This window comes from Candoia aspera, chromosome 15, assembly GCF_035149785.1.
Source record: "Candoia aspera isolate rCanAsp1 chromosome 15, rCanAsp1.hap2, whole genome shotgun sequence".
Classification (NCBI taxonomy): domain Eukaryota; kingdom Metazoa; phylum Chordata; class Lepidosauria; order Squamata; family Boidae; genus Candoia; species Candoia aspera.
The window spans coordinates 10,821,526-10,834,505 of record NC_086167.1 but is presented as its reverse complement, the minus strand read 5'-3'; the positions used below and the strand labels follow the sequence as shown (position 1 = coordinate 10,834,505).

The following is a 12,980-nucleotide window of genomic DNA, read 5'->3' as shown; positions in this document are numbered from 1 at the left end:
CTTAGATTTTGCAGCAAGTCCCACCTTTGTTTATATCTCTCATTCCTCACTTTTTACCTCCCCCAGTCCCCTATTTATTCTTTTCCTTATAAGGCAGCTAGCCCCCTTGGAGTAAGTAGGTCTTGTCTGACCACAAAGTTCGCTAGAACTGGTTTTGAGCATATTTTCAGCATCGGTTAGGCAGCTTATTTCCTTTATACCTGCCCTTATGGAGATACAGTCTCCTGTTTCCCCTAACCGCATATCCCACATCCTCAATATACTGACAAGCAAGCCTAGCTACTAGAAAGCCAGCTTCAGTTGGCAAGTTACTGAGAAAGCAAGTCCTGTTCTGTTGTAGGCCTTGCAAAAACAACGTTGCTATCCCCCCTTTCTCACACTTTCAGCAAGTGCATCTTGTGATCCTTGATAATCCCACACACCTCAAACCAGCTCACAATTTTCTGCACTACTCAGTGGCATTTGATTTCCTGAACGTTCTTGCGTTGGTTGCTTGTAACTTTCTTCCTGTTTTCCCGTCCATTCCTGCTGGATGTGGCGTGTGGCCAACATGATGTGATGTTTTCTGCTTTTGCAACAGATTTGGGATGTATAAATTGAATGACAAATATTTGTGTGACTTATCTCTTTCCCCCCCATTTGTTCAGCCTGATGTTTAGAAATTCAAAAAGGAGGAGGCGGAGAGAATCTTGGGTGGACTTCCACCATTTCAGAGATGAAAATGAATCCAAGAATCCTGTTGTTTTGGGTCAGAATTGTTATCGCAAAACACTTGAAAACTGAAATACGCCTTTCTTATGATCTGGGTCGTTTCAAAGGGTGGAAAATGGCTCTGACCGCAAAATAAAGAGCAAATAACTTTGGAAATTTTATAGTTAAATATTATTTAATTCACACTGAGTCATTGGTGTTTTTTTTTAGCTATAATCACATTTTTCCTTTGCGCATATTTTTCTGGTTAGCAATATTGAATAGGAGTGCTTAAAATTATGCAGTTGGCTTCCCGATTTTGTTGATTTTCTTTTCTTTGGTTTTTTTCCCCTTTTCTGTTCTCTTTTCCTTTGATTGTTGTATTAAAATGGGGAAAAAAGGAATAAGATGGTTTAAAGCCCCCCTCTGTATCCTCCTCTCCAGAATAGTGTTGCTTTTTAAAAAAAAGTGCAGAAACAAAGTTATGATATTACAATTCATTATATAAATATGGTTCATGGGCTTACATTTCAAGGTGAAGGTAGACATTTAATAATATCTACTGCTTTTAAAAATGTTTTATTTCTTTTATACAGGGAAGAATGAATATGATCTTCTTGTTGTTGGAGGCGGCTCTGGGGGGCTGGCTTGTGCGAAAGAAGGTTTGTAGATGGGATTTGTGGTGTGGAACGGTCAGCCTTACCAGGTGGACCAAACAGGAAACACAACCAGATGAGCTAATTCTACTTTATTGTCAAGCTACGTTGACAGAATCTTGCAAGTCTGAAAGCACATCCCTCCCTGCTTCCTCCTCTAGAGCCTGAGAAACTAGGGCGGGTCCCTTCTGAGCCTCTTACTCCACCCATTATCCAGCTGGGGGCTAAGCTGCCTCTTATGACCATTCAATAGGCAGCGTCTCTTTAACCCGTCTCCCAAGGTCTTTCCCACATACCATTACATCACCCTCCCCTTCAGACTCATCCCCCCTGTCTCCTTTTCAGCCTGAGAAACTAGGGCGGGTCCCTTCTGAGCCTCTTGCCCCACCCATTATCCAGCTGGGGGCTAAGCTGCCTCTTATCTGACCATTCAATAGGCAGCATCTCTTTAACCCGTCTCCCAAGGTCTTTCCCACATACCATTATAGGAACTGAGCTGAACTGGCACATCCTGACATTTTGCTTTCCCAAACAAAAATGTACAAATCATTAACAGAGACTAGTTGACAACTTCTTCTAAGAATATCTTTCTTCCCAGTCCTGATTGATTGCAATCATGTCTATAATGCCAATTTTTTATATATCAACCTAATAGTTCTCAACATGGGTCTACAGAATAAAAACTGAGCTTACAAACATGCTTCAATGAAGCTATTTCCACTCCTAAGCAGAGATGGGCTTTGGCATGGAGATCTTCCATCCTCATTATCTTCAACAGGATGGCCCTGGAGGTGTTGAGGGCCTACAGATCTGGGAATTCCCAGCCTAGAGAAGGGACATCTGAACACATCTGGAAGGCTGTTTTCACATCAAGCCATGGGGCAGAATGAAACTTGGACGAGTTTTCAAGTTTCTGTTTTTATATTGTACAACAAGAAAGCATGTCGCTGCTACTTTGACAGACTGGCTGCTGTGCATGTCAGCTGCGAGGTGGCTGTTTGCTACAAGGCAAATAGGTGGGGTTGAATCTGTCTCCTTGCCATCTCCCTAAAGCCAAAGTAACTTTTTTTCTTGTGCACAATTCTCCCAGAATTGCTGTATTTGCTACTGACCACTAGAGGCTCTATAGGACCAGTTTTATTCCTGTATTGGTACTCAAGGCTGAAATTGATCCTGTAGTGCCTCCTAGTGGTCAGTAGCAAATATAACAACTTACAAGAAAAAGTTATAAACCCCATTTATAATGGGAGGGAATTCTTGAGACATCTCGCATAAGGCCCAGATGAATCTTTATCTAAAGCATCAACCATCTTTGGACCAGTTTGGGAGCATCACCATGACCGTACCCTTTTCTTTTAACACTTCTGCAACTTTTTATTTCTCTTTGTTTAAGCTGCCCAGTTTGGAAAGAAGGTAGCTGTCCTAGATTACGTGGATCCTTCTCCAAGAGGTAAGGAACCATCCAAGCGCATCGCATAATCAGTTCTTGTGGAGTATCCAAGTCACCCAGACCTACTGTAGTTCTCTACTTCTGTTGGATATTGTGGGTGAAATGAAAAGTTTTACTTTGCCCCCATTTTCCAGAATGAAGGAGTCCTTGTGGGTGAAACAGTGTCCATGGTAGATTGATGGTGTTGTTCTTTCATGGGTCTTCATGTGCTGTCTTGTGTTCCATCTCTGTGCTGATGTAGAGGCCTGATGTAATGGTTGCTCCTGCTCTTCCTTGCTCCCTTCACTCGCGCGAAGTTGTTGGTCGGTCATCGCTAGCGCTCCCTCTTATCCAACGTTTGGACGGGGCTAGCGGAAGATGATTGAAATGATTCTCAGCTTTATGTAATGGTTGCCTAATCCCAAATACTCAGTCTCACAAGCTCGGGCTTAAAGATAACTGATTTATTAAAGGAATAGTATGCAAATACAGAGAAAGCTGAGAATGAGCAAAAGCGCGCCAAATGCAAACTTAAAAGCTTTGCCTGTGAGCAAGTTCTGCCCCAATCCCCCGTCAGTGTGCACCCCCTCCCAGGTCCTAGGAACCGTTAGACGCGCCTGGGAAAGTAACCTTGAACAGGAGCGCAAACCCAAACACACATTCCAAGGCTGTTAAACAACAGAGGGCGGAGGAATGGAAAAACCCTGGAGGGTGAAGGAACACGGGAAAGAACTTGACATGTGAAACGTTACGATGTTAACAGAACATTGAAATGGGATACATGACACCTGATCATTCACAAAGTCCCTAAATGCAGCAGATACGGGTGGGGCGTTGTTGGGTGTGATAAGATCTGAGAACGAGGTGCTTGCCTTGAGAACAAGCTCAGCCAATGAATGGGGGTGTGGCTTTTTCCCTTCTGCCAGGAACCAAATGGGGGCTTGGCGGGACGTGTGTGAACGTGGGTTGCATCCCTAAGAAGTTGATGCACCAAGCGGCTCTCCTGGGGAATTCGGTCAGAGATGCCCAACATTATGGCTGGAACGTACCCCGTCGCGTCAGCCACGACTGGTAAGACAAATCTCTTCCCCGTATTTGCATCCTGTGTGGTAGCCTTGACGTAAAGTCCAGTCGTGTCCGACTCTAGGGGGCGGTGCTCATCTCCGTTTCAAAGCCTTGGAGCCGGCGTTGTCCATAGGACACTTCCGGGTCATGTGGCCAGCATGACTCACGGAACGCCGTTACCTTCCCGCCGAAGCGGTACCAATTAATCTACTCACATTTGCATGTTTTCGAACTGCTTGGTGTGCAGGAGCTGGGATTAACAACGGGAGCTCACCCCGCCGCGCGGTTTCGAACCGCCGACCTTCCGATCGACAGCTCAGCGGTTTAACCCGCAGCGCCACCGCGTCCCTCATTTGCATCCTACCTGTGTGTAAAACACCACTGCAGCTCATTTGGGATGATTGGAACCAGTAGCACTTGTTTTAGAAGTGGAAAACCATTTTTTCTTTTCTTTTCCTTACTTTCTTTTACTAATTTGTATTGGAGAGCTCTTTTGCAGAGTAAAAACAATACAAATTTAGAGAAAAAAAAGAAAAGGGATAGGTGAATAAGTAAGGAATAAAAGAGAAAAGAAAGGAAAAGAAAAAAGAAATAGAAGAGGCTTTCACTCTTGTTTGGAGGAGTTATAAATGCATTTATATTTGATCTTCTCTCTCTCTGGTTAGCTCCTTCCTTTCCGTATTCTTCCCTTTCTAATCGTCGAACCAATGAATCACAAGTTCATTTTTTTTTCCATTTTCAGCAGAAAGTCCCTAAAGGGTCTCTTTCTTACTTTCTATCTTCTTTTTGTTTGGTATACTTTTACTGTGTTGAAATATTCTAATTAAAAAATAACAATGCTGTCATTTTTAGAAGTTTTGTCCCCCCCACCCCGCCCCGCCCCGCCCCCACCCAACATCCATCACTTCCTGTCCCTTAAATCCATTATTTCTTGGCCTTGTTATCTTTTTCTCCTTTTTCCTCCAGGTCTGTGATGGCAAAAGGAGTCCAGAACTACGTTAAATCCTTGAATTGGGGGCACAGGTTGCAGCTGCAAGATAAGTCAGTCCCTCCTTCTTCCTTCTGCCTCCAAATACTTCAGTTTGGAGCAGGGTTGGATTGTCACATTTTTCTTTGTCTAGTGCACCACAGATCACCTTCCCCAAAAGACTGCAGGGGAAGATGATCTCTGGTGCACTAGACAAAGGAAGGGGATGAAAACGAAGTTTGATTTGACTCCATTGCCCTTACAGGAAATTAAAATTAAATACCTTGAATGTGATTACTCACGTATTTAATCCTTTCTCCCTTCTTTGTATTTAATAAATTTTCTCTTTGGAATATGGAGCTCCAACCAAGGAGCCTTGGTTTAGCATTTGTACTTAGGAATGTTATTTGGGATGGCTTACATCTAGGCATAGCGTAAGGCCTATTTCGCACTCATGCACCCAACAACATCCCTGTGAGGTTGGTTGAGCTGAGAGAGAGGGTGTGGCCCCAAATCACCAGTGAGGTTCCATGACTGTGGAGGGATTAAAACTTGAGTTTCTCCACTCCTCGTTCAACAGCTTTACCACGCTGGCTCTCAGTTGGTACAGCTTTGCCTTTAAAGGCACTTAGGGTTGATCACAGTGATTTCCTAAGGCTGTTTAGATCTCAGGTGCTTAATTGAGAGCAAAATGCATGGAAGATGGTTCAGTTGTCTGACATGGGAGTTGAGTGGACCTGTAGCTGTTACAACTACTGCTTTTCTCCTCCTCCTTCTTTTTCTTCTCTTCTTCCTTCTCTTCTTCTCCTCCATCTTCATCTCTTCCTCCTCCCACTCCATCTCTCTCTCCTACAGAAGAGTCAAGTACTTCAACCTAAAAGGCAGTTTTGTGGATGCACACACCATCCGCGGGGTAGCAAAAGGAGGCAAGGAGGTAGGAAGACTTAAGGGAGTGTTTTAATAAGGGGATTACCTTGTACTTTTATGTGTATACAATTTTTATTAATCATTTTGATTATAATAGTAAAATGTAATACAAACTAAACTTAAAGAAAGAATAGAAAGGGGTAAAAAGTGCAAGAGAAAAGTAAGAATATAATAAAGGAAGAGAAAAGAAATATATAAGGAAGTGACTTCCAACCTTCATCACAACAAGTATAAACAAATTTAGTGACTCTTCACCCCCTCTAAGGTTACAAACATTTATCTTTTCATCTCATATCCCATCTCATCTGTAAACAAATCCATAAAACATCATTTTTTCAGTCCTGGTGTCCGCAGAAAGTCCAAAACGGGTAGCCAAAAGTAACAACATACCTTCTTTTAACCTTGATCAAATAAACCATCTTTATATTCCTTCCTTTTACTCCTAACAGTCTTAATCTTTAGTTCATTCAAAGACTGTAGAATTTGATTTCTCTTCATTTCTTCTTTGTCCCATCACACAGAGTTCTTCAAGGCTTTAACAAGCCTCTTTTGTAAATCCAGCAGGAAAAAATTAATCCAGGTCACTCTCTTGGTTTGTCATTTGTCATCCGTGAGGGGGTTGTTAAAAAGTTATGATGGTGTTAAAAAGTTAAGCACTGCCCCTTTGGGATGTGTCCCAGGTGCCCATACAAGGATTGGGACTTCATTCATGTGGATGCGGATGCCATCTTGACTTTTTTGACTCCCTCCCCCTCAGATGCCATCGAACCAGCTTGTTGGGGTTTGTCAATCGTGATTTCTGGGTGGGCCCAGCCCTTGCAAAGTGTCTGGCAAACCAGGAATAAAAATCCCTTTTAGTCCACTGTGTGAGCCAGTCTGCCGGCCTATAACTGCAGTGATATTGTACGTTTGGAGATAACCATGTTCTCCCAGTGTGAGATTAAAACACAGGATGGACTAGAGATGCTCAGTCTGAATTTCTCTTCCTGATTTTCTTTTTTCTGTAAATTATTATTAGATCCTGCTCACGGCAGACCAGATAGTACTTGCCACTGGTGGGAGACCAAGATACCCTACGGAGGTAACCTGTCTTAATTTGGTCCTAGTTGGAATTTAATTTCTTTGCCCGTGGAGAAACGGTTCCATTCCGATCTCCCAATAAACACCACTTCTGATATGAAAAGTGTGATCCATAAGATGTTTAAACAACTTCCCTTTCTCGTCATTTGGTACATATGCCCCAACAATAAGTTTTAAAAAGAACAAAACCAAAAACCTTCAAAACAACTTCAGGTTATGGAGAGCGATAAGTGTCCAATTTAATTCTTCAGCCAGGTTGACCTTTACATGTCCATCTTTCTCATGGATATTGCAGAAAATTCTTCCTTGTTTTCAGATTGCGGGGGCACGGGAATTTGGAATTACAAGCGATGACCTTTTCTGGCTAAAAAAATCCCCTGGAAAAACGTAAGTCTCCTCTCTCTAGGACTGTTTCTTTAATCGTTTGGGGAGGGAGAGAATTTTATGGGGTTTGCATTTTTATATGCAGGTCCCTCCTGGCTTCCTCATCTAGTATTTAGCATTTGGGTTCAAAAGAGAGTTGTCTTTTGGGGCTGGCATTTCTCCAAAGCCTGCGGTGCAATACCCCGCACAAAAACCGTGTGCAGGAATATTTGCGTTAAAGAAGGTTTTGTGCAAAAATGGGGACATTACTGAATAAATACAGATGAACGTCGACTGATCCTTTTAAGCTTAATTTTGAGCATGTCTGTACCTTTTCTTCCTCTGAATATAAACTTTCTCCCCTTGGCATTTTGGTTCTGCCATTCGCTTTATTAACTCGATAGAGCCAGCAACCTAGGTTCCAATTCAGAATACGTAAGACTGTGATTTACAGATTGTACAGAGACATACGTATCTAAAGCCAGCGACCTGCGGATTGTTGTTGTTTAGTCGCTTCCGACTCTTCGTGACTTCATGGACCAGCCCACGCCAGAGCTTCCTGTCGGTCGCCAACACCCCCAGCTCCCCCAGGGACGAGTCCGTCACCTCTAGAATGTCATCCGTCCACCTGGCCCTTGGTCGGCCCCTCTTCCTTTTGCCCTCCACTCTCCCCAGCATCAGCATCTTCTCCAGGGTGTCCTGTCTTCTCCTTAGGTGGCCAAAGTATTTCAGTTTTGCCTTTAATATCATTCCCTCAAGTGAGCAGTCTGGCTTTATTTCCTGGAGGATGGACTGGTTTGATCTCCTTGCAGTCCAAGGCACTCTCAGGATTTTCCTCCAACACCACAGTTCAAAAGCATCGATCTTCCTTCGCTCAGCCTTCCTTATGGTCCAGCTCTCGCAGCCATATGCTACTACGGGGAGCACCATTGCTTTAACCGATCTGCAGATATGTACATTTATACTGAATGTGCAACAGCAATTCCAAACTCAGTGTCCAATTTCCTGGCTGTGTTGGATTTGCTGCCCCTGCGGGAACCATGAGAGGGCAGCAAGGGTTTATGTTATGGAACGATCTTACTTCCATTGCTGCATTGTCTTGGCTATTATGGAGGGAAATACCACTATTGTTCATTATAGCCTGGCTGGGTTGAAATATAGAAAGCAGGAATTGGTTTCCAGGAACTTTAGTTGGTGGGAAGTCGGAGAGATGCAGATGGTTTGCTGCAGAAGAATCAGAAGGGATTTTAAAAAAGATGCCGTTACAGTCCAGCCCTTATATTTAGGGACAGAGGATGAGAAATCGAGGGATGGCTGGTTAGTAGGGATAAAGCTGTGTCCTTTCACCCACCCTCCAGTCAGGCCCATAGTGAATTTATTGTATAAATTACATTAAATGTTCAGATCGGTTGCCACTTTCCTTACTTGTTTGATGCATGATCTTTGAACATTCCCAAGTGCAATAAGTTTTTTTCTAAACACACACACACATATATAATATATAGTAAAGGTAAAGGTTTCCCTTGACATGAAGTCCAGTCGTGTCCGACTCTAGGGGGCGGTGCTCATCTCCGTTTCGAAGCCGAAGAGCCGGCGTTTGTCCGTAGACACTTCCTCCGTGGTCATGTGGCTGGCATGACTACACAGAACGCCGTTACCTGCCTTTTAATCTACTCACATTTGCATGTTTTCGAACTGCTAGGTTGGCAGGAGCTGGGACTAGCAACGGGAGCTCACCCCGTCACACGGATTCAAACCACCAACCTTCCGATCGGCAAGCTCAGCAGCTCAGCGGTTTAACCCGCAGCGCCACCACGTCCCTATATAATATATACACACACACATAGACATACATATATCTATATATTCATATTCCCTTATGGACTTTTTGCTGGAAAAAGAGGGAAATGAACTTGTGATTTATGGGTTTGAAAATTAGAAAGGGTAGCTTATGGAAAGAAGAAAATTGTGATGCAACCTTTGAGAGAGGGCAAAATATAAATGCCTCTATCACCGCTGTCGAGAAGATCAGAAGCTGCTTCTTTATAATCTTTCTTTTCTTTTTCCTTTTCCTTTTTCTATTTCTTTTTCTATTTTTTCTTTCTCTCTACTTACAGTTTTTCTTTATACTTATGATTTTTCTTTATAATCTTTATTTCCTCTTACGGTTTTTCCTTTGTTGAAAATTTCTTCAATACCAATTATAAAATTACACACACACACAGACACACACACACACACATATATATATATATATATATATATATATGAATGATATCTATCTATTCATTGATTCATAAAACTTACTGTGATTGGCCGATGGGGCCTGACTTTTGGTCAGTCTTTTTTATTGCTTTGATTCCTTTTTCTTGCATTTTGAGTATAGCCTGGGAGAGGCTTGGGGTGGGGTTTTTTTTGCAGAGTCCTTGGTGCTCTCTGAGCTTGGTGATTTGCTTGCAGGCATTTTAGTACGATACAAAGGACGGATGCAACGTTTATCAATACGAAGGATGGATGCAATGTTTTTCAGCCTGCAGGTGGAGGCAAGCGGTGGCCCGAGTTTTGTGGGCCCCGGGCCCTTTCCTGATAATAATGCCCCAATGACCATCTCATGCTATTTAAAGGGAGGGAACAACCAAATAGACCATCATTGCTTATGCACATTTGGAAAACCATCCAGGAAAAAAGAAAGGCAAGCCTAGCACCGCTCTGGTGGTGGTGGACTCCGGTGAAAAAGGAACTTGCAGTCATCAATCTCCATACAGTTCTGAGGCCCTGATTGATGCCAGGGGAATCAGCGTGCGTGTCATGTGCGGGTGTTTGAAAAAGAACTAAGCAAACAATTTACGCGGCTGAGAGATTTCTCTGAAAACGTCGCTTTGGCCCCATCCTCCTGTTGCATGTTGTAACAGTGTAATGGTAGAAGCTGCCTGTTATGTATACATTGCATTCTTCAGCTTTAGTCAAAATAAGCCCAAAGGGGTACAGTAGCAACGCTGTGCTTTGTCAAGCGTGTTTTGCAGGAGCCGGGGAAAGAGGCTGCCAGAGCCTGTGTTGAGTAACCGTTCCGTCAAATGGGTCTCCCCTTCTCCGTGCTCCTATGATTTTTTTTTTAAGAACTCATCTCTGTGGATTGTTGCTTTGCAAATGGCCTGGCTGTGGTTGATCAAGGCTGTTTGGAAAGGAGAGACTTGCCCCAAGCTTTGTAATATGCAGGTGCCTCGTCCAGCTCTGGTTCAGTGTTTGCAATCATAGAGACATAGAGCTCTAGAATCATAGAACCCTACAATCGTACAGTCATAGAACCACAGAATCGTAAAATCGTAGGATCCTAGAATCATAGAACTCTAAAGTCATAGAACCCTAAAAATCATAGGATTGTAGAGTCCTAGAATCATAGAACCCTAGAATCATAGAACCCTAGAATCATAAAACCCTAGAATCATGGTCATAGAGTCCTAGAACCCTAGGATCATATCATCACAGAACCCTAGAATCATAGAGTCATGGAGTCCTAGAACCCTAGAATCATAGAGCCCTTGAATCATAGTCACAGAGCCCTAGAATCCTAGAACCCTAGGATCATAGAGTCATGGAGTCCTAGAACCCTAGAACCATAGAACTGTAGAACCCTAGAATCATAGAGCCCTAGAATCATAGAGCCCTAGAATCGTAGAACCATAGGGTTGGAAGGGACTTTGGAGGTCTTCTAGTCCAACCCCTTGCTCAGAATCCTCATATCATTCTGGACAAATGGCTGTCCAGTCTTTTCTTGAAGACCTCCAGCGGTGAAGCCTCCACAACTTCAGGAGGCAGGCAGTTCCACTGTTTCATAGTTCGCACAGTGAGGAAATTCCTCCTCAGTTCAAATCTGGATCTCTCACTGCAAAGTTTCTGCCTTATCCTCAGGTGCTGAGGAGAATCAGATGGGCTGGGGCTGTTCCTTCAGAGCCAGAAAGCAGATTAGTCAGACTGAAAAGCCGCCCTTAATTTTGTTGTGGGTTTTCTAAAGTTTTCCTCCCTTGTGGAAGGAACATCCCCCCTCCTCAGGGTGCTTGAGAGTTTATCTCAGATTTTTCATAGCAGTATTTCTGAGCTCACTTGATGGTTGGAAGTCTTGGAGAGCACCATGGCTGGTGTGGTTTTTCTGTGACGTACCTTTCCATCTGTTTGCAGCCTCCCTGACTGTCCAAATCCCAAGCAGTGGGAGGAATTCTCTCTTGAGGACTTCCTTTGGGATTGAAGCAGAAGGGCAGGAAGCCAGGGAGGCTGCAGATCATTAGATGGAAATGTGAGAAGCCAGGGAGGCTGCGAATGGTTAGGTGGGAATGGGGGAAGCCAGGGAGGCTGCAAATGGTTAGGTGGGAATGGGGGAAGCCAGGGAGGCTGCGAATGGTTAGGTGGGGATGGGGGAAGCCAGGGAGGCTGCAGATCACAGGAGACTTGATTTCCTGTGACACATCTTTCCATCACTCTGCAGCCTCCCTGGCTGGCTGTACTTCCCAATCTGAACATGCCCAGCAGGAGAAATTCTGTCCTGAGGTCTCCCCTTGGGATCGAGTGAAGCGTGGGAGCCAGGGAGGCTGCGGACTGCTAGATGGTAATGTGGGCAGTAATGCCCAGACCAGTGGGATATTTTCCAGCCCCAGACTGGCCAGTAAGGAGCTCCTTGCAAGCTACAGTGCTATAAAGAATTTCCAGTTGGGTTGGACCTTCACCTTTCTCCATCTAGCGTGGCTTGTTCTAATCTGGTGCTCTCCAAGGGTCTCCCATGGGAATGCCATGGGGTTGGCTGCCCAGGAGTTCTGCTGCCCAGATAACCAGGGAGACCCCGCTTAGCCAAGACAGTCCTAGCGTGTTTTGGTGGGTTCTTCTATGTCTTCATCCTCACCTTGATGTGTAACTCCAAATCCTCACTCTCCATCTGAGAGCTCCAAGGGGATCCCAGATATTCCCCCTTCAGGTTTCCACATGTGGTATCCAACAGGCGATGGAGCATGATCTGCCCCTTTTGAACCCACGTGTTGACCTTCAGCCTCAGCGCCTTTAAGAAACGTGCAAGATTTACGGCCCCAAGGAGAAAGGAGGAAGGAGCCTTTTGCTCATCTCTCCTCCGTCAAAGCTGTCTCGTTTTTTTGTGTTGCCAAATCTCAGTCTGATCCTCCCCAGTGCCTCCCCCCCGCTTTTTTTTTGTTTCTCTGTGCTGAATCCCAGTTTAGAAGAACCGGACAGTTGCAAGGCCTTCTTGTCTGCAGAAGATTCGTGTGGATTGCTTCCAACAAATACCTGCAGGCGCATTCTTTCGACTCTTGCAGCGGAGCGCTGACAGCGCGCAGCCGCCCTGGAGGAGCACGCTTGCCTCCTCCTCCAAAATGGAATTACATGATTAGTACCTGTAAGGATTAGCGGTGACATCGGCATTGTCTTGCTGACTTGGCCACCCGCATTTTGGCTTGTCTACCGGAGGAGCTGTCACTTTGGTGCACAATATTTGTGCATTCTTTCCATTTCTCGCCGCTGAAAAGGGAGGATCTCCTCCGTTGAGAAAGGGGTGGTGGCGGCATCCTGCATACAAATTACTGGTATTAAATCGTAGGCCTGCATCTGAAGGTGCTTCCCCCACCTCCTTTTTCTGCTGTCAGGGGAGCTTTTTTTAAAAAAAAAAAGTTTTGTTTGCAGAAGGAATTCCCCTCCTGCATCGCTTCTTTTCTTTCTCTCTTTAGGGAAAGAGAGGACGTTTTTATTTCGACAGGCTTCAGCTTGCCCTGCGGCGGTGGTTTCAGGCCAAGATGATCTTTTATCT

The 12,980-nt window shown here is 44.4% G+C and overlaps 1 protein-coding gene across 3 annotated transcripts in view; it reads left to right on the top strand.

Moving 5' to 3' along the window:
* TXNRD2 (thioredoxin reductase 2) overlaps positions 1 to 12,980 on the top strand; it is a 39,370-nt gene that overhangs the window by 3,913 nt on the left and 22,477 nt on the right. For all 3 annotated transcript variants that reach the window (XM_063315286.1, XM_063315287.1, XM_063315288.1), the window contains exons 2-8: positions 1,287 to 1,352; positions 2,740 to 2,796; positions 3,702 to 3,846; positions 4,807 to 4,881; positions 5,663 to 5,741; positions 6,753 to 6,815; positions 7,131 to 7,201. In XM_063315286.1, coding sequence (XP_063171356.1) covers positions 1,287 to 1,352; positions 2,740 to 2,796; positions 3,702 to 3,846; positions 4,807 to 4,881; positions 5,663 to 5,741; positions 6,753 to 6,815; positions 7,131 to 7,201 — 556 coding nt within the window. The remainder of the gene's footprint in view (positions 1 to 1,286; positions 1,353 to 2,739; positions 2,797 to 3,701; positions 3,847 to 4,806; positions 4,882 to 5,662; positions 5,742 to 6,752; positions 6,816 to 7,130; positions 7,202 to 12,980) is intronic.